This window comes from Thamnophis elegans, chromosome 11 (assembly GCF_009769535.1).
Source record: "Thamnophis elegans isolate rThaEle1 chromosome 11, rThaEle1.pri, whole genome shotgun sequence".
NCBI classification, from domain to species: Eukaryota; Metazoa; Chordata; class Lepidosauria; order Squamata; family Colubridae; genus Thamnophis; species Thamnophis elegans.
In genome coordinates, this window is record NC_045551.1 from 37,182,206 (window position 1) to 37,204,878 (window position 22,673).

The 22,673-nt window shown below is 39.3% G+C and overlaps 1 protein-coding gene across 2 annotated transcripts in view; it reads right to left on the minus strand.

Moving 5' to 3' along the window:
• Positions 1-21,890, minus strand: part of UXS1 (UDP-glucuronate decarboxylase 1) — a 59,061-nt gene extending 37,171 nt beyond the window's left edge. Inside the window, exons 1-2 of one of the 2 annotated variants that reach the window (XM_032226533.1) lie at positions 21,581-21,890; positions 1,857-1,884 (exon numbers count right to left, since the gene is read on the minus strand). In XM_032226533.1, the coding sequence (XP_032082424.1) occupies positions 1,857-1,884; positions 21,581-21,680 (128 nt within the window). In that variant the 5' untranslated portion in view covers positions 21,681-21,890. The remainder of the gene's footprint in view (positions 1-1,856; positions 1,885-21,580) is intronic. The other variant, XM_032226532.1, reaches the window with a different exon arrangement.
• Between the last annotated feature and the right edge of the window lie 783 nt (positions 21,891-22,673).

A 22,673-nucleotide genomic window follows, 5' to 3' on the forward strand; every position in this document is an offset into this window, starting at 1 on the left:
GGAGATATGTTCAATCATGAGTCGTTTTTATTTATTTTTTATTTCATTCAAATTTTTATTTACCCCATACCCTACATTTGAGGGCAATTGAGACATAGCACCAAGTCATGAGAGGGACCCTGCCACATAAAAAGGCTAATTTCAGGGTTCAACTACTAAATCTGAAGTAGACTTCCCACAATACAGTACACAATGTCACAACGTTCACTAAGTCCCTTTTGGTTTGTCACCGCTTTCCAACTGAACCTACTTTCAAATATACTTAAGGAGAATTCCAGAATTTTACATTGAGAAACACTAGGGTCTGGAAGATAATTTGATTTAGTCTTTCTCTCTAATGGCCTTTTCTTACTTTTATTTTGTGTGGGAATGCTTAAATAAATCTTCTTACAAAATATTTGCTCTGAAATGTATTTCACAGTGAGAATTGACTGAGTTAAATGGGGTGATTTGAAGATTTGTAGGCAAAATCCTCTCAACAAGGTACAAGACATATAAATAAAACAAGTATTAAAAAATATGATTTTCTCAGTTGCAATATATGGCTGTGAAAGTTGGACCAAAGGCTGAGCACCAAAAAATCGAGGCCTTTGAACTATGATGCTGGAGAAGACTCATATGAGTCCCTTGGACTGCAAGGCGATGAAACCGATCAATCCTAGAGGAGATCAACCCTGACTGCTCTTTAAAAGGCCAGATCCTGAAAATGAAACTCAAATACATTGGCCACCTAATAAGAAGGAAAGACTCACAGGAGAAGAGCCTAATGCTGGGAAAGATTGAGGGCAAAAGAAGAAAGGGACAACAGAGAATGAGGTGGCTGGATGGAATCACCAAAGCAGTAGGTGTGAACTTAAATGGACTCCAGAGGATGGTAGAGGACAGGAAGGCATGAAGGAACGTTGTCCATGGGTCATGATGGGTCGGACATGACTTCACAACTAACAACAAATGAAATATATTGGAAAGGAGTTAACCAACAGGATAATGCTGGAATACTGTACTATCTATATGGAAAGGACCCGGAAGGATGTAAAGGGGACCTTTGTCAAAGAAGGGTTATATAGAAATCCTATATAACCTGTATATCCTTTAAAACCTTCAAACTAGGAGCTGTTTACTAAAATACTTTTTTATCTTATGCTTAATACTAGGCAATGTATGATCTCCCACAGGGTCGTGTCATGCTTTAAATTCCAAAGCAAATGCTTTTTTCCCTCAGAATGCATTGTAGGAATAGCTATAAAACCCTGAAAAAGATCAGCTGTTTTAAGGATTTGCAGGTGCTTAATGAATATCCTTGTATATACAATAGTTTGATTTTATCTTTTTCAGCAGAGGGTAGAATACAGTAATGGTTTGGGGCAACGAAACAGATAAGAAGGTTTATAAAAATATGAGGAATTAATAGCTGGAAAATTGGAAAAGAATGAGGAATAAAAGAAGCAAAAATTTTGTTGGGACCAATTAATAAGTTTTTCTGTTCCATTTTTATTCTTCACTGTTCTTTTTCTGAAAGACCAACATCTCTCAGATTAAACAAATGTGGTATGTGACCAGCAAAATAATTCTGGATAGAATATTTTGCCTGCTTCAAATGTGAATTACCAGATCCTATACTTTATGGAAATGCTCAGCCCTGTAAAGCGGTAAATTAATGCATATATTCAGTTCATCCACAAATTTGTAATCAAAAGTGACCTTTCCCATCATAGAAATGAATCATACTAGCTATCATTTCTCCAACTTCCTTTTTAGCAATAAGCAACAAAGTTGAGAGAAGAGTTTTCCTTTTACTTTGAAAGAAAAATTATGTTATAGCTATACAAAGGTACAAAAGAAGTGTATAATATTACCTCATGTTGAGCACATTTCCCCATACAGCTGTAAAAAAGAAAACAGTAACATCAATTACCATTGGTTAAAAATAATGGCATCACTTCACAATACATTTAAGACACTAATAATTCTAGATGTGTAACATGTGCTTGTAATGCAATTTATTATTTCAGGAGTGGAATGGTTTTCTGAAAAGTGATCTACTATGTATATTTTAATTCATCTTTGACCCTGGAAGGGATATTAGAAATATAAGAGCATATGTCTCTCAACTATGCATATTTACTTGAGAATCTAAAGCACAATTATGTATTGATAGGTTAACATGCTGTTTTCAATACAGAAGTATTATATAGCAAAATATTATAACAAGTAGACCTTAATTTTGACTGCAGGTATCACTCTTGCCAGTCATTGCGCTATTGTTCCAAATGTAATATTTGTTCTCTGTTTGATGCTATCGTTCTGGGGTGTCAAACTCGCATCATCACTGCATTGTCATATGACGTATCATGACTCCACCCCCTTTGCTAAACCAGGCGTGGGTGTGGCCAGTGCATGATGCATCTGGCCCATGGTCCACAAGTTTTGACACCCCTGCTATAGCTTATTTCAGGCCCCTAAATCAAGAAAGACATGTAGTGATTCTTTCAAGTAGATCTCTTTATTGTTGTTCTGACCTAGGCTTCCTGAGATAGTAAAAAGCACCCACATACATAAAAATTCTTCCAGGACTAAGCATATCTTCTGAAATAGGTAGATTGTTGACATAATTCTCTATTTGGAATTTGGCAAGAAGCCCTTGTCACATAGATTTTTAATGCCACTGAAAAAATAAACTCAAAACCATCCAGTGTGCTTTTGAAACAGGACATCATTTTATCCTAAAGGCATCTCAAAGCTTCTTGGAGACCCACCAGCTATTTCTAGATTTAAGGGAACAAGTTATCCATTCCATCCATTCTGCTGATAAAGCTCGTAGAATGACCCTCCCAAATCAAACAAAAGGTTGCTTTTACTTTAAGCACTTTACTAAGGTTTACTTTACTTTTTTCACCTTTACTTTAAGCAGGTTAAGCTACTATAAGATATCTTTGCCAGAATTAAATATGGTAAGGAGAGTGAAAGGGAGAGTGGAGGAGACAGGGGAAGCATATTATCTATTTCTTTTTCCACCTTAAAAACATATAACTTGGCAAAAGGGAAAAAATGGTATAAGGTTTTATTCAAAATGTATAGCATGCCAATTTTCTTGTCATGCTTGTCATATATATGCATATGACTTTCGGCACTACAGCTTGTTGTCATTTTTACAAATAGAGAATCACAAGGTTTTTATAATTTATTTGTAAGTAAAGCTTGATTTTTAAAATAATTTTTATCTTGTTTGGAAGTAAGCTTTATCCAGGTATTGGAACAAGAAACTGATTCCTGAGGAGTAATGATGGAACTGTAATGCCAACATCATTGTATCTCCATCTATACTTTGAGATCTTCACCCAAACCTAGTCAAACTATCAGAGCTTTCTGCTATTTTTTTGAGTATATACAAAACTCTCTGCATGATCGAGGAAAGAGATAAAATAATCCAGAAAACTTGAACTAATGGAATAAATGGAGGGAGAAGGAATGGAGATATGTAGAATATACTGAATTCACTTTTTATTCTTGCTTGAAAAGGAGTAACAAGTGGCTGAATTCTAAGGAATGCAATATTTCTTCATTTTTTTATTGGTTAAAAAAAAACAGGCAGATAAAACATTAATCCTGAAAAACCTAATAACCTATTGACCCAAGAACAAAAAGATAAGTATCCACATTTGTCCTTCCCTGTATCTAACAAATGTTCATTTTCAAACAAAAGCTGATAAAGAGATATAGGGCAATGAATTTCCAGAACATGTATTTTGCCTAATGTGATGTTGATTAACTTTCTGGATCTAAATTGTCACAGTCAGCAATTCCTTTTGATGCTGATTTTTCTTTTATACAAACTCTTTGCCTGCATTGATAATAGCTTTTACATGTTTGTTCATTTCTTGATTTGGTATGAGCATTTCTAAAGTCAGATTAATTTTTTACATCTTATCAATCTTGTGTATAACTAAAAAAATAATCAACGGGGAATAGTTTCTAATTCTTTTTATTTTCAAAGGGTGGAGGGGAGAAAGCTAAAGGGATTGAGAATAAAACATTGTCTTTGGTTTTTTTCTTCCAGACATCAGATATCAGATCAGGAGCTAGATAAATCAGAATCCATAGCATGAATATTTCTAGATAATAATGATGATGATGGTGATTTTGGATTGACAAATTCACCATCAGTCAAATGCAAAAAGCCGCACTGCTTGGATCCGCACGCATATTATGAAAATACGTTACAATGTCCTAGACCCCTGGTTGGGGCCCGACTAGTAATCAATGCCAAATCCGGCGAAACAACTGGCCACTGTGATACAATTCTGTTGTTGTGATAATAATAATAACAACAACAATAATAATATTTATTGATTATCCCTTGGAGCAATACCTAAAGGGCTCCCTCGCTATTTGGAAATTTTAAATTTATCAGACTTGAACATTTTGATTCTACAAAAAACCATTCTACTTGGAACAGCTTATATCTTCCAACATTACCTTAACAGTTCCTAGGTCCTTGGTTAGGACTCGAGCTGTTGAGCTACCAACTAGCCCCAAAGGCTGTGAATCTCACCAAAGATTAACCACATAATAATAATAATCTTTATTGATGAGCCTATAGGCCATATCAAAGCACAAGGTTCAAAGACATATCATCAATAAAATCCTATACGAACAATTTAAAATAAGAGTAGGGTAAAATACAATAGATATTAGATAGTAGATAAGATACAATATAATTTAATACAGATTATTTCTAGTCCTATTTAAGTAAACATAGAAGATTGATTTAAAAAAATCAGCCTAGAGGACTACAGTTTACAGTGATGGAATAAATCCTATTTTTGATCTGTCATTTTCATGGTTTTGATAATAAAACAATTGTCCAGGTTAATTCAAAAAATCAACATGTTGATCTTTGACCAGCTCCTGTATGCATCTCTAAGATGCACACCAATAGAGAATGATCAGTCTGGATAAGAAGCTGTGTATGAAAATTTTAAAAAATACAAAGATTAAGGATAGCTGATTAAACTCACACAATTTATTTTAAGACAAAGTTATTCAGTCATGCAGTTATTTAGAAAGAAAAAAGGTCAATAAACAGGGAATGTATCCCAAGAAGTTATCAGACAAGGCATAAAAATATCCAAAATATGGTAACTGTGCTAATGGGAGAGAAAGTTGCATATAGTGTTTAAAATAGAGTGTTCTATTTCAAACAAATTTGTTCTGCTCCCAGCATATCTATTTTGGCAAAAAGTTTGTGCATTGTTTGACAGAATACATGGATGCAAAGTTTAAATAAATGCAGTGGCAATGTTACTTTGATCAAGCTGATATTTAGTACAAAACCTTCAAGGTTCCATAAACAAAAGCCAATTTTATTATTACAGCCAAAATACTTCAAAGCCACCCACTCACTATTAACCGGCTATCTAGAAGTCTACTTATAAACGCATTAGCTACATTTTATCATTAACTATAGTGGACAATAAGGCAATTGTTCTTAGCCTGCTTACTGAATCAAAGTTAATCTGATATTTTACTCTCTGAAATATTTACCCTGATGGTTGAAAACACAGTGCACCTAACTTTAGGATAGGCCAGATCAGAAACAGTAGAAGTTCTACAAAGGTCAAGGTCAATTTTGTGGAGGGCTGCCATAAAAGTGATTAAAACAATATTTAGATAATTTGGAAAAGAGTTAATTTTCAGGAAGCTGTATTAAGTTTTATGGATAAAGTAAATAGGCTGCCATACCAATAAAACCATCCAAAATACTGGGATCAACAGATGGACATATTTAATTGTACCTTAATGGTGTGTCACTAAGTTTTTCCTTAATTCTCTGAAAGGATTTCAGCTGTACATCAATCCAAAAATGGGGACAAACTAACCATGTGATAGTACAGTTGACATAAATCAGAACCAAATGTTAGGGAAGTTGAACCAGAGCTGTTCCTCACTCACTTGTTTGATCCTTAGGGTTATACTCAATTTGAAAGAGTTAGGCACTGGTTATTCTCATCACAATTTTTCCAGCCATCCTTTCTCACTCAATGGTCTTTAAAGGTAAAGGTTCCCCATGCACATATGTGCTAGTTGTTCCTGACTCTAGGGAGCAATGTTCCCTCTAATTTTTTTTCAGTGTGAGCGGAAAAGTATAGTGTTTGAGCGGCACAGTTTCATGCCTGAGCACCTAAGAGAGCCACAGTTTGAACTGCTGTCACGTCTGCTGGACATTTGCGCAACATACCAAGCGTCAAGCGCCGATTGCTAGCGAGGTTTCAGCCTGATGAATGCCAGGCATGAAAAGTGCCACTATACTTTTCCGCTCACCCTGAAAAAAAAAAGGCTCTCTGCTCAGCTTTTAGATTGTTAGACTGGCTAGAGAGAGATATGGCACCAACAGGGTCCTGGGTCCTGGCATTTTGCAGGCAACCTGTCCTCTCACATTCCTTTGGAATGCAACCCATCACATGTGAATTAGATTTTGCCAATTATCCTATTAAAAGATAACGCTATTATTCTAAAATACGACTAACTCGATATTAAAAACTGTAAATATGTAATGCTGATAAATAATAGCAGTAATTGTTATTTAGTATGATTAAAATCAGTATTGATATATCAATATAATATCTATCGAAATTGACAATATACACTAAAATAACAATACAAATATATAATGTGGAATATAAATGTAATAAATATAATATATAAATGCAACATAAATGTAATAAAATAATTTATCATGAAACTCTCCCCCTTTAAAGTAGTAAGATCAATTAAATAGTCTAGCAAGTTTGGACAATATGCTATATGTTATGTTACTTAAGAATATATATACCTCAGAATCAGATACAACATCCACATCATTTCCAACTGAGTCAATAAAATCATATGCCATGCCAAAACTATTTTAAATAAAGATATGAAATTAATCAAGTATTGCATTTATTTTTCAAAATGAATGTACAATTTTTTTATTATTTAAGTTTTGTACCCTATATTTTCTAACTAACGTTAACTTTAAAAAGACGTTACATCAGACTACAATACAAGTAATTAAATGAAGACTAAAATAAGCATTTTGGCATATTGAGCTTTTTATATTTCTTTCTTATATTGCTTCCTTAGTTGAGAACTTGCTCCTCAGCTTACTTACGCATTAACTGTTTGTTGCTTTTATGGTTTATTCATTCACTGCTCCATCTTCAGTTTTTTTCACAGGGGGCAGGGCTTCCTTCCTCCCTCCCTCCCTTCCTTCCTTCCCTCCCTCCCTCCCTCCACTCCTTTGGCCACCAATTTTGATCCAATTCTCATTCCCTCTCTCTCTCTCTCTCTCTCTCTCACACACACACACACACACACACACACACACACATAAACGTTCTTTGGGGGGGGTTGAATTACTCCGCCTCACTGCGCAAAGTCAGCTCAGCATGTGTTCGGCCCCCACTTACGCCGAATAAAATCCGCGGCCGGTGGGACCAGGGGGTTGCATTTCAAAGCCGCCAGTCCTCTTGCTTCTTCTCTTTCACCAGCAAAGCTCCTGCTGGCGCCTCCGCCCATGGCAGTGGTGCCTATCCCTCCACGCGGAGCACCTGAGCTGGCTCCCGCGTTATCCCTCCCCCTTCCTCCTCTGCCGTGCTTTTGAGGCCGCGGGAGCTAGTAGGAAAGCGGCGGAGGTGGAGGCGACGGCAGGGGTAACCCAGAGCCCAGCTGACTCCACTCGGAGCACCTCAGCTGGGCTCTGGGTTACCCCTGCCACCGCCTCCACCTCCGCCGCTTTCCTACTAGCTCCCGCGGCCTCAAAAGCACGGCAGAGGAGGAAGGGGGAGGGATAATGCGGGAGCCAGCTCAGGTGCTCCGCCTGGAGGGAGAGGCACCACTGCCATGGGCGGAGGCGCCAGCGGGAGCTTTGCCGGTGAAGGAGAAGAAGCAAGAGGACTGGCGGCTCATCAAAACAAGTCTGGGAAGGTCCTTTGCGGGCGGCCAGTTCTAGCCGCCTGCAAAGGACTTCCCCACGTTTGCTTTGGTAGAAATCTCTGCGCGGCAGTTAGAAACTGCTGTGCGGGGATTTCTTTCCATGTGCGCGGCCGCGCAGGCGCGCACCTTAGAGGGAACAGTGCTAGGGAGTGGTGCTCATCTCCATTTCAAAGCCAAAGAGCCAGCACTGTCCGAAGATGTCTCCGTGGTCATGTGGCTGGCATGACTAAATGCCGAAGGTGCATGGAATGCTGTTACCTTCCCAAAGGTGGTACCTATGGCATGACTAAATGCCGAAGGTGCATGGAATGCTGTTACCTTCCCAAAGGTGGTACCTATTTTTCTACTTACATTTTTACATGCTTTTGAACTGCAGAAAGTTGGCAGAAACTGGGACAAGTAACGGGAGCTCATTCCATTATGCGGTGCTAGGGATTCAAACTGCTGACCTTTCTGATCAACAAGTTCAGCATCTTAGCCACTGAGCCACCCTTATGGTCTTTAGATGCATTAATTACAGCTGCCGGGATTCCTTGCCTTTTTTGACAATGCTTGCTAGAAGTCCTGGAATTCAAAACTGTCTGAAGGATACACGGATTTTAGAACGCAGAAAAAAAAATCTGAAAAACACTTTTTAAATAGGATTTTAACAAAAATGGTCTTCAAGCTTTTTTCCCCTTAACTTTACATCCAACTGATACAGACACAACTTGAAGACCAGTTCATTTTCAACCAGATTAAAAAAGACAACTTAATTAATTCCCATTGCTGATGGAAATAACTACAAGAAGAAGTCAGGTTTCCGACTATGGACAGAAAATATTCCTTTTTCCTCAGCAGTGCTTCTTTCTTTATGGAACAAATATGCTCAGACTACAGAAATACGTATATGGTGGCAAGATAACAAAAAACTTTAGCAAAACTATTGCAATAGCTACTGCATTGGGATATCATTGGCTCCTCTTGACAAATATAACTTTTCTAAAGACATAAACAGACTAGTGATTTTTTCATGTGATACACTATGGAAATAAAAGATGGGCTTTGAAGAAGCAGGTTAGAATCAGTTCTGATAGTTTGAACAATGTTGAAGAAGACTCTTAAGCATACCATGGATATCCAAGGAAAAAAAAAATTCTTGAACAAATCAACCCAGAATTCTCATTCGAGGCACAAATTACTGAGCTCAAATTTTCTTACTTTCTTACACTGTACAAAAAACTAGTTCTCTGCAGAAATTAATAATACTGGGAAAGAAAAAAAAGAAACAGAAGATGATGACAAGCAGCAAGATGGATAGATTTAGTTGAAGCCACGATCAGTGCATCATTATAAGACCTAAAAGACCAGCTTGGCAAGTTCTTCATGTAGAAAAGCTAAGATGATTGCTAAGAACGGATTTCTGCAGGACATTGGATAAGATGATCTCCAAGTCCTGTTTTCACCTCCAATCTAATAATTTAATATTGACAAACAATTTTTATTTATTTATCAAATTTACATGCCTCCCATCTCACTATCCCAAGTAGTTCCTGGTGGCTTGCAACAGCATAAAAGCATAATTTTCCTACCTCACTTTAACAGGCATGCAAATTCTTTAAAAAGCTACATGCATTTCATGATCAAGACTGACTTTTCTCTCTAACATATATCTAGCCCAAGGATTTAAACTCTAATTTTCCTTTTTTTTTGCAATTAAAAGTCATATACTGATTCCACTGCAGCAATGATTGTCTCATAGTATTTTTTTTTAAAAAATGAATATAATATTTAAAATGAACTATGGTTTATTCAACTCTAACAATCAACCAATGGAACAGTTTGTCTTCAGAAATTGTGGGAGCTTCATCGCTGGAAGCTTTTAAAAGGAGACTGGACTGCCAGCTGGCAGAAATGGTGTAGGGTCTCTTGCTTTGGGGGGGGTGTTGGTCTAATCACTAAATGATCTACAAGATGCCTTTCAACTCTGTTATTAAAAACTGTATCTAGGATTCTCTATGCATTATGCTGAGATTGAAGTGTTATTTTATTAAAATATGAAACAGTAAGAGACTCTTTTACTAACAGCAACTTCAAGGAAATAAACATGGAGACTAGAAAACACTTAAAACATTTTGTAAGAAAGCAATAGCAGGCATTGTAATCACATCCATCTGGGGGAAGTAAAATCAATATTCTTAAGCTCTCAAAAGCTATTATCCTTATACAGTGTGTTCATAGAAATCAGTAATTGCTAGAAGAATAACTTTCTAGAAAGAGGGCATATTGTAAAGACAAGCTACAAAAAATGTTTGAGAATGTTATCTTAGTAAGCTGATCAATTGTTCAAAATTCTGTAGTAACATAACAATAAAAAACAGAAAAGCCCATACAAAATGATTGCATGGGCAGATAATCTAGTAACCTGATCCTGAGAAAAAGAGAGAACCTAAAGGACACAAACAACTCGATACTCTTCTCTTGTAGCTGGAGAAGGGAAGAAATTATGCATTCAGCTTCTACAGCCTGCCTGTATTCTGTATAGGCAATACAGGCAATACATAGAAAGCTATAGGCTTAGCTTTCTATGTCTTTGCTCTAATCTTTGGTTCCTTCAGTGATACTGCTTACATGGACCCAATAGGGCATTTATTTTCCCTGTATTCATTAACAACAGGCAACTGTTCACAACCTCTTCAGTCAAATGAATGCAGTGCTTTAAAGTTGACATTAAAATTGGGGATCCACAAATGATGAATTATGGTGATACCATGTTCCCCCGAAAACAAGACAGGCTCTTATTTTCTTTTGACCCCTGAAATAAGCGCTTGGCCTTATTTTTGGGGAGGTCTTATTATTTTTGAGGTTCAGGAGGCAGCGAGCGTGGTCACCTCATGGCTGCTGCTGTGTTGCAATATTTTCAGGGGAGGGCTTACTTTCAGGGGATGGCTTATTTTAGTGCATGCGCTCAAAAGCTCGATTTGGCTTATTATCCGGGGAAGTCTTATTTTCAGGGAAACAGGGTACCATAAAGTACATGATTTGGTGATACAAAGTACATGATTTTTGACTGGTCAAGAATTAGTATGGTGCGGAAGGAACGTGGCACATGCTGTGAGAGTTCCACCGCCCCAAGGCCTGGACACACTACCACCACCACCCTAATAGGTTTTGCAAGATGATGCTGAACATACAATATGCCTTTAATCCTCAGTCCTACATTCCCTAATGTAGTATACAACCTTGGCCTTTTTTCCAAAGGTACTTACACTAATTGGGGCTGTGATGCTGTTTCAATGCAGTTGCTCCTTTTCTGGTTGCTATCAAGCTCCTGGCAAAGCTCCAATTGGGACTCCCACTGGGATATGAAGCTCACCATAGATTGTGGTCCTGGGAACAGACTTGCCTGCTTGAAATAGCTGCCAAATCTCGCCTTCCTTTTCCTGTACAATGTGTTATTTGTAGTCTCTTTTCCTCCTACACCCTTACCTACTCTATCTTTGTTTTTGTAAACTAATGGCCTAAATGGGGTGAGGTCCGCAGGCCTTTGAAAACATCAGGGTGTGTCTCAATTATCACAGGCAGCTGCAACACTGGCTTGGATACTTGTGAGTGAACTGAATGTATGAAGGCATGAGAGAAATGGGGGTGGGAAGTGTTTCTGCCTGGTTGTAGCTACTTTTCCCAAGAACAGACAGCAATCACAGCATCACTCCCTCACATAGGAACACCTTGGAACTAGCAGTCAACAACAGCAATGCTGATCTTATATTAGGTTCTGAAATGGTGGTGGGAGGAACACATGCACATTTATTTTTTGAAGTACCAAGATCAACACTCCCAAGAAAATTACTACTCTGTTGAGCTCCAATAAACAAAGGGTTCCTACTCTGTCTTTTCTTGACCTAGTATCTAACATTTTAGGACAGCAAGATTGAATGGAGATAACCATTCCTTAAACTTTACTTACAAGATGAAATAAATACCTGGCTATATTTACTGCAGAATAATTTTCAATTTTAGTCAACAGCACCACTGCTTTAAAGTACACTGTTTCCCTGGAAATAAGACCTCCCCGGATAATAAGCCCAATTGGACTTTTGAGCGCATGTGCTAAAATAAGCCCTCCTCGAAAATATTGCAACACACTGCCTCCTGCACTGCAAAAATAATAAGACCTCCCTGAAAATAAGGTCAAGCGCTTATTTCGGGGGTCAAAAGAAAATAATATCCTGTCTTATTTTCTGGGAAACACGGTAGTCATAAATGGTCATAAAATATATACATTCATGCACACAATCTTTCAACACTATGAAAACCAGGAGGGAGAAGTAGTATGGTATATAGTTCTGACAAATATGCTCAGAATCTGAGGATTCACCTTGAGTTTCTTTTTTCTTCCTAGCATCTTCCTGGAAGTGTAGGTCCACTTTTTTCCAGATAAACCAAGTATTGATCGATTAGTTGCAACCAGAAATGATGGATAGGTTTATTGCCTGAGCCTGTTGTGTGAGGCTGAGAAAGAATGATTGACTCAAAGTGATAGGTGGCTTTCATTCCTAAAGTAGGACTAGAGCTGCCAGTCTCCTGACCTAATTGCCATCCTATTCACCTTCTTGATAAAGTACAATGCCTAGAATATTAAATCTCAGACAAATTACATTCTGCAGGAACTGTGCTTTTTAAATTATTCCACAGCTATGTTTTAGTGATAATTTCTTCTATGCGTTAAATACAAAATATATTTTGTTATGTCAAAACAAAGTATCTCATCCAGAATATTCTGTAAAAAAACATTTTAAAATGTCTCCATTTCAGAGGAACAAATCTCAAAGTTGTTTAAGCATTTCGTATTTCACGAAATATAACATAGTATATCAAGCATTTCAGCATCAGGAAGCAATGGGGAACAGAGAAAAAGGCTTGTGCTTTACACTTTTTCGTCCCTGGAAAAGAAACAGACAGGACAGCAATTCATGATGAGTGCTACCAGCAAGCCAGCTTGTAGAAAGATTGGCAGAGGAAACAAAATAAAGGAGTAATCCCATTATGGCTTCATTGAACTCCTATACAGCCTTTCTTAAGTTCAACTTTAAAAAAAAATCTATCTTTCCTTGCCTGAAGAAAACTAAAGAAAGAAACATAAAAAGAGAAATTACTAGGTGGCTCTTTGCATTTGCTTTTTAAAGGATAGAGAGAACTTAATTGGTCACATACCCATTTCAAATCAATTACCTCCTCCAGGACAGGAAGAAATCCTGGCAGAAAATGGATTCCGGTCAGCTCACAAATGTGGTTTGTTTACGTAATGTTTTAAAAGTAAACCTCTTGCACTCCAAAACCTAACCTTTCAAACAATCAGTAACATGGACTGCCTCTGTCTACCCCAATACTTGCAGGCTTATCTTCATATTTTCCTCCCTCACTTCCCAACTTTCTCCTTCTTATCAGCCTGGCAATGGCTGGGTAAGGTAGGGCAGAGCAGGGCAGAGCAGGATATAGCTTAGACCTAGCAGATTGAGAACAGTAGTGAAGAAAAAGAAAGATGACCAGGACAGAAGCTTTATTATGGAAAACTAAAAATCCCTCCTTACCTTGTACATCCTAATTATAAGTTATACTGTATTTACATCCTAAATAGCATAGAAATCATACGTCATGAATAGTTCAACTTTGTTCAGCAAAGCAAATATTTTTCTTATCCCTGAAATGCTAATGGAATGATATGTGACGGCACACATGTCAAACCAACAAGTGAAAACATCCTTTTGCAGCACACAGGAATGTGAAGAGTGCGCACACACCTCAAGCTTTGCAGGCCTACTAGCAGAAACTTTTTGCATTTTCAAATGCATTCTCTATTCTCCACAAACAAAAGGTCACAATTCAGTGCAGCAATGAATATCAAAGAGCCCATGAAGCCAATCAATTAATCTTTTTGTTTTTTCACATCCCCTTGAGCACAATTCCAAAGGAGTCATTATCCAAGCAACAGAACCACCAAAGCCATCAACATAAGAAACTTTTCGGGGAAATACTTCCTTGTTGGTTTGCTAAGCACACCAACATATGCACACTGCATATGATTTTTGGTCCTGATGATTGTGACACTTTCAGAATGCCCTTGTGGATGAAGACTTAAGAGAAATTTTAAAGGCACTGAACTATATTGCAACAATAGAACCTAAGCTCCACAAGACCATTCAAATCAATATTATACTTCTGAATACAGAATAACAGAGTTGGAAGTGACCTTGGAGGTCTTCTAGTCCAAGTCCCTGATCAAGCAGAAAAAGTTTATATCATTGAGGACAAATGCCTGTCCAATCTCTTCTTAAAAATTTCTAGTGATGGAGCTTCCACAACTGGAGGCAAGTCACTGGTTAATTGTTCTGTCAGGAAATTTTTCCTTAGTTCTTAATTCTAGGTTGGATCTCTCCTTCATAAGCTTCCATCCATTACTTCTTGTCCTGCCCTCAGGTGCTTTGAAGAATATGTTGAGTCCCTCTTTTCTATGACAGCCCCTCAAGACTTAGAAAACTGTTACCATGTTAACCTTAGTTATCCTAGATGTACTACGTTCCTGCAACCATTCATCATATATTTTAGCCTGCAGCTCCCTAATCATCTTTAATGCTCTTCTCTGTACCCTTTCTAGCATCTTAGCATCTTTTTTTTATCATGGTGACAAAAACTGAATGCATTATTCCAACTTGGTTTTATGAAAGCAGTATAAAGTGGTACTAATACTTCAATGATCTTAATACCTTCCCTTCTAGCTCTATTCTGATTAATTGATTGATATTATCTCTCTGCTAATGCAGCCTAGGACTGCATTGGCTTTTTTGGCAGCTGTACAACACTGCTGGCTCATATTTAATGACTGTCCATTAGGACTCCTAGATTACTCTCACCATTACTGCTTTTGAGCCAGGTACCACTTATTTTATACCTGTGCATTTGGGTTTTCTTGTCTGTGTAAAACCTCAGTTTTCTTACAAGTACATTGCATTTTGTTGGATGAATCCCAGTGTTTAAAACCATCAAGATCCTTCTGAATCTTGAGCCTATCTTCCAAAGTGTTGGCTATTCACTCAGCTTTGTGTTGTCTGAGTATTTGATGAGTTCCCATTCACATTCTACCTACTTCCTACTTGTACAAAATGTCTGAGTTTTCTATAGGATTTAAAATATATATTTGCACACAAACACAGAAACATCCCTCTTCTGGTATTCAGGTACTGTATCAATGGAAGGAAAAAAATGGTCAGATCCAGAATAGCACTTTCACTGTGCCATATATCCTTTAAAATGCCACTGCAAAAATCACCTTGGGGTCCTCTACACATGGCCTAAGCCAGTGATGGCGAATGTTTTTCTGCTCAGGTGCCAAAAGGATGCCCATACTCATAATGCAATGCCCTCCCCCCATGCATGCGTGCACAAACTCCCCCCCCAAGCGTGCATGCACGCAGGCCTCACTGAAGCCTCCGGACTTCCGGTAGGCCCCTTGGGGCGTTTTTTACCCTCCCCAAGCATCAGGAAAGACTCCAGAGCCTATGGATGGCAAACAAAATGGCCCAACAGGCCTACTGGAAGTTTGTTTCGCCATCCACAGGCTCCGAAGGCTTTCCTAAAGCCTGAGGAGGGCGGAAATGGCCTCCCCCACCCTCCAAAAGGCCAAAAATCAGTTGGCCAGTGCGTGCATGTGCGCTGGAACTGACAAAGAACCAAGGCTTTGTGTGCCCTCAGATATGTCTCCACGTGCCACCTGTGCCACAGACCTAAGCCAATGCAACAGGGGAATGATTGGTCCTACTGTGTTAGGAGAGAAAGGAAAACTCCAAAGATAACATGCTAGTGGAAATCTTTCTAAAGCAACATGGAACACTTGAAACAGCAATATTTTCATTCACTATCCAAGCAAAAGTAACAGAAATGTGCTTTGTTTGGGGCATGAACTACTCAAAAATAGTTGCTTAAAGCTCAGAACATTTTGACTTAGAATTGTATGGTAACGGGCTTCTATTTACTTTTTTAATCTGATCAATTTCTACGATGTTTCACTTCAATAAAAACAGAGGGGGGAAATGCGCTGGCAGTAGAATAGAATTATATAAACCACACTTTATACAATAATAATTAGACAGACCATTCTAACCATTCTAACTTAGAGCCTGCAGAAGAAGTTCTTTCCTAAAATCTAGCAAGGTTAAGGCCAAGCAGATTTCCTGGCCATTAACCAAGGTCATTTTAAATCTATAAATAGCACCAATAACAATTAATGGTGAAAGACAGAAGCACAATGCCAATTTTGAAACGGTCATACAGTATTCTAAAAACAAGCATTCTCATCTGTAACTCACTAAATTGATAAATGAATCTGCACTTTGCTCCCTCTGAATAAAACTAATGCTTTTCTTGGCTTTCAGAATGCCACCCACTTCTAATAATTACATTTTAATTTATATATCAAATAGAACAATGACATAACTTCACAGTATATAAATGAAGTAAAAAAAATACTGAACTTTACTAACACGTACATTCCAAAGATTATAGATCATAGATACACTACTACACACCAGTTGGATGGAAATGGTAGACCCTGAGAGAAGCTAAACCCAGTTATTGGTTCCGTTCAGTAGAGAAATGATGTCCATTTCAACTGTATTATAAACTCTTAGCACACAAACAGTGCTAATTTTTAATCAAAATAAATTTCCAAAAGGTTACAATTTACTGCAATTTTAATTAAAATTAAATTTTAAAAATGAAACATTTTTAAAATGCAGATGGCTTTAAAATGTATATTATTTTTATTTGCAGATATTGCTAAAGTGTAATGGTTAAAGTGCTTGTTTAGAAACCAGGAGACTGTGAGTTCTTATCCCATCTTAGCCCTGAAAGCCAGCTGGGTGACCTCAGGCCTCTCTGTCAGCTCAACCCATCTCACAGAGTTGTTGTGGGACAATAGGAGGAGGAGGAAAGAGTGTCAGGCAGGTTCGCCACCTTGAATTACTTATAAGATAATAAAACAGGATAAAAATCTAATAAATACAGTTAGTTTTCATATGGAAAGAAGGTAAGAGGAAAACAAATTGCAAGTAATTAAGTAATATGAAAATGTACAACTGGTATGTCTACGGTATTTTTTTTTAAATATCCCTTCTCCAAGTTGCTTGAAAGCTCTGGGTATTGTGTGACACCTTTTGACAACTCTGCAATAATATGTTATTTCAAAGACAAACTACCTAATGAGATAATTTGACAGAGACCCATTTGCATCACAAATAAATGACTAATGGAGGCCTTAATATCATGCATAAGGCAGCACAAATATTTAGCAAACATCACAAGTGTCCTTAAACATGCAAAACTTAACCATCAAAGGTGCTGTACATACTAAAGGCTTTACACATTATTACAAAAATTCCTAAAATCAATGGAAAACAGAATTAACTATGGAAAACTCATTCTCGGGGGAGGGCCTTCTCTGTAGCTGCTCCGGCCCTGTGGAAGATCTACCCGCAGAGATCCAGACCCTTCCTACTCTCTCAACCTTCCAAAAAGCCACCAAAACCTGGCTGTTCCGGCAGGCCTGGGGCTGTTGATCCATGTATAAGATGCACCCCCCATCTAAGTTGAGTGTCTGTTGTGTTCCTTTTAAACTTGTTCTTGTTTTTTCCCTATTTTTTGTTTTTTGTTTTATTCTCGTACTTGTAAGCCGCCCTGAGTCCTACGGGATTGGGCGGCATATAAGTTTATTAAATTACGAATTACAAATTAATTAATTGTCCTCATTCATAGCCAATTTGGTGTAGTGGTTAAAGTATCAGACTAGAAACTAGGAAACTGGGAATTTTCGGCCCACCTTAGGCACAAAACTGCAGAGCTTGTCCAGGTGGTCTCTGAGAATTGGACACAAATGAATGAAAGAAAGAAAAAAAGCTTATATATATAAAGCATGTGATTGGGACAGAGGATTATGGTACAATAAAACAGATTGGACACCAGTATTTTAAGCCTGACTGTCAGAGATAACACACAATAAAACCACAATACTGCAAAACTATTGGCAAGCAAAAAACTTTCTTTAAAGCCAACTTTCTTTAACTGATGCCCTCCAGGCTAAATTATAATTCTTGCTCAGCAGAACCAGTAAATCTTGTCGTAAGGACACAGATGGAGAATATCAGATCCGAAAGGCTATTCTAAGCTTCTTTAATACTCCACTAATACATCTCATATAAAACAAATGTCCAGTATATAAACAAATCTATCAATTTTGTTTTCTATCAAGAACCACATTATAATAATATTCAAATATTTGTTATGTTGATTCAGCTGACATTATCCAACTTGATCTTAAACTTTTGGAATGCAAACAAAGATTTAAAATACAGTACACATGAACCTTCAACTAAGTAAGCTAAGTATTGTGATGGCCCAATATTTCCCAAACCAAGAAAAATGTTCTTGGCAATTGAGGGTGAAATGCTGGCCTTCCATCAACTGTTGCCCTTCTTTAGGATACTTATTACAACTCAGAAACTTCTTTTTGTAAATATAAGATAAAAACACATATGGACTCCTTTTATAAGGCAACAACACAACACAGGAATTATAAGTTAATTCCAAAAGTATCTAAACAGAACCAGGTTGAAGATTGGTAGAGATCTGAGTAAGTTGTGATTTAGGTGATAATACAGTGCAGAGCTACGGGGGGGTTGAAGCAACCTGTACCATCTTCAAAATGATGAAACATCTATCTTAATATTACATTGCAAATTCTTTGTTTATGTTTGTGTGAAAAGTCACAATACAAGTATAACATGGTAGAGTTTGCATGCTCTAACACTGCATCTCTGGAATGCACACGAGCATAACACAACAGTGAACCTACGACACCCACGTTAAAGGTGACACACCATGATGTTTGGGGTGTCATACCAGGATTCACCAACGCCTGACAACTATTCTTAAAAACATGCACTATTTTCATGCAATTTTCAGAAGTTGCAGAAATTGTGAGAGAATGAGATGTTCCTCATGTAGACTCCGGATTCTCCAGAAGTCACGCAAGAGGACTGTGCTGTTGCATAGCATCTGGAGCGTCTGAAAATCATGTGAGAATGGGTCATGCTCTCATGTGGTTTGGGGGAGCTTCAGAGACTGTGGAAGAGCATTCTCCAAAACTACTTCAGGTTTTGCCTTGTGCAACCTGTAGTAGCCTCAGGTGGGCCGCAGGGGCCTGTCAACACTGTTCCCTCTAAGGTGCGTGGCTGCGCACCTTGCAAGAAAGCCCCGCGCAGAGTTCCTATCTGCCGCGCAGAGATTTCTGTAAAGGAAACGTTTTGCAGGCGGCTACAACTGGATCCGGCAGTGCTGTTGCCTGTTGGAGGAGGAGGAGGCGAACCAGCCTGCCACCACCGGCCACCGCCAGCCCCGCCGCTCTTCCCGCCCCCTTCCCAGCCCCACAGTCCAGCGGACGCAGCAGAAGCAGCCCCGGGGCTCCGCTGCCACTCCCCGCATTTTCTGGACGGGGATCCCTTGGAGAGGGGATTCCTTCCTGCGAGACCCCGTCCAGAAAATGCGGGGAGCGGCAGCGGAGCCCCGGGGCTGCTTCTGCTGCGTCCGCTGGACTGTGGGGCTTGGAAGGGGGCGGGAAGAGCGGCGGGCTGGCGGTGGCCGGCGGTGGCAGGCTGGTTCGCCTCCTCCTCCTCCAACAGCCGGATTTCCGCCCAACGCTGCAGGGGCGCCAGCGGGAGCTTTGGCGGCTTCACCTCAGCCGCAGCGCTGGGCAGCAAATGTGCTGGTGCTGTTGGAGGAGGAGGCGGCAGCAATAGCACCTGAGGACAGGACAAGAAGCAATGGAAACTTGTCAGAAGGAGACTCAAGCTGGAAATAAGGAGAAATCTGACAGTAAGAACAATTAAAATCCTAGGAAAATGTCCTTTCATGAAAAATTACTTTTTCAGTTAACTCTGCCTGGCATTAGTTGGGGGAACAGAAATATTAGTTGGCCAATTCTAAAAGAGAGCACCAGAAAGAACTTAAAAGATTTTTTAAGAGAGCTGGGTTTTTCATTTATATTATATGTATGAACAGAATTAACACAAATTGCAGATACCAATCAAAAATAAAGAAAAAAAGGATGAAATAATGCTCATTTTTAAAAACTCAATGAAAATAAAAACAATATACCAAGAAGGTGGCATACTGGTTGTGATTTGATCTCTTCGGGGGATCCCGGGGATCCCCTATACAAGTATTTTAATATTGCAGACTTGCAGTATTATAAGTCATACTGATATTATAGAACACTTTAATTAAGCGGGTCCCTTGAATAAACATAACTTTGAGTTTCAAATAACACTGATTTCATTGTTGTCTTAGGTGACATCTGTGAAAAAAATTCAGGTGCTCAGGCATGAAAATGTACCGCTCAAACACTATACTTTTCCGCTCACACTGAAAAAAAATTAGAGGGAACATTGCCTGTCAATAGAAAGAGAACGAGAACACTGCCCAAAAGTTACTAGCATATGGTGCTGTGAGGTGGCCTTTTTGATGGCAGGGATGCCATCCGGCATTAGGCACTAGGGCTGAAGTTGAGGCAGTGCTGCCACTGAGTGCCCCTGGATGCAGGGGAGATAAATTGTTTCTTTTTGGTTTGGGGATAGGATGACATGCCAGCAGAGTCAAATTAGGCATTTTCCAATTTTTTGAGAGGCCAAGCCCAAAAGGTTTGCAGTCACCGGGACAGCAGATTCTTTGGATGCATTCCTTGGGGATGTTACCTTGAAAACCTGTACAGCAACTAAGAGTTCCAGAGTAGTTACTCAACTACTCTTCTGGTGGCCAGCAAGTCAGATAGCATATATTATATCATTAATTAACCTTTGATGCCTTCTCTAGATATCTTGGACTAAAAGCTTTGTAATCTCCGGTTGGAATTGGAGTCCAAAAACATAAGAGAACCAAAGTCAGCACACAGGATTCTCATTTATGCTTGCTGTGTTCCACCTTCAAAGGCCAGGCATGTGCTCCTTTTTGATCAGTTGAGGATGTGAAAAAGTTAGTTCCTTAACGGTCACCTCTTTCTCTAAATTAGAGAAAATATATTCAAAGCCACAACCATAAAGAATTTCAAAGCAAACAGAGACTTGTGGTCAGCCTTACAGTCAGGGCCTAAACAGCTGACAGATCAGAGGGTGGAAGAATTTTGTTTTTCGACTTCTGAAAAGTTTCAAAGGAAGCACCCGGAGCAGAATGCACGATGGAGACAGAAGGCAGGATTTTTTCCCCTTTAAAAACAAGACACAGACACACACCCGAACGTAAGGAGCCTGGCAATATCAAGTGATCCCCCACCCCCAAGCCTATGGCAACCCCGGAATTGCTACAGCGCGTCTCCCAGCCGCCTCCCTTGCGTTGTTGTTGCATTTTCCCTGCGCTGCATGCAACACCTTCGATGCTGCCTTCGGCCGTGCAAAGAAGAGGCGGGCACAAGGAAAGCAGCCTGCCCTGCCTTCCCGGGGCCAGGAAAAAGCGTGCCAATTTCCCGGCCTGCCCGAAGGAGGCGGATGAATGAAGTGCCCGTTTCTCCCGCCGCTCCACTTACAGGCGACATAGGCGACCAGAGCGAGCCCCATCAACAGCTTCATCCTCCGTCTCCTATTGATGGCAGACAGCACGCGCTGCAGCGTCCCTTTATTCAGCATCCCCAGCCAGGTGGGGAAGACTCAGCCACGAGCAGCAGCGCTCGGCACCGCAAGGCATCAGCTTCACCCTCGGGGTCCCTGAGCCGCCGCCGCCACAGACCTCTTCAGCCCGCCGCGCCACTAGCGGCAGCAGGAACAGTAGCCAGGCCAGTTCCTGGGAGCGACACCACGCATGCGCACATGAGCCCTCCACTTTTTCTCCCCGCCCTCCCTCCGCTTCAGCCCCTGCTTCGGCAAAGCAACGGGACCCGGGCGGCGGAAGGAAAGAGCCCGACGTTGAGGTGGCGGAATATGAAGTCACTTTTCCCTACTGCGCCTGCGCAGACTATTTCACTCTTCCCCCGCCCCCCCATCACAGAAACATTTCAGGCGCCTCGTGATTGTTGATGTCAGTGTGTCTGAAAAATCAAAGTGTCCGCTTTTTCAGGTTTTACTTAGGATGGAGCAGAAGCAATTGTGAAAGCACCCCCCCCCCATTTGATTAAATCATAATAGATACGGCTGTGCGGTTTTTGACATTCTCATGGCACAAAGTATGTGTATGTGTACATACATACATTTGTTTAGGTTATGCCACAACCCTTGTGCAACAATTAATTCAAATGCATGCATGAAAGCCAACCAAGATTAACAGATTGTGCAATAATAAAACAATTTCCAAAATAGTTTGCCATAGGGACATACAACTGCGTTCAAGGTTTACTAAGCAAATCTAATTAACATTAAAAGAAACCCTGAGTAGATTACCAACAAAATTTAAAATATGTTGAAAAATAGGTTGAAATAGTTCAACATAGCATTCAACATAGTTCAAAATTAGTCTGCTGTTTGGACTAATGGATTTGTTTGTTTGTTTATTGTGGGAAAATTATTGGTAAGAATTGGGGAGGAGAAGGTACATGACTATTTTTATGGTAAAAAACAGTTTACATTCAGTTTTTTAAATCTGCAAAAAAATGGACATGATGATCACATTTTTATCCTGGAGAAAGT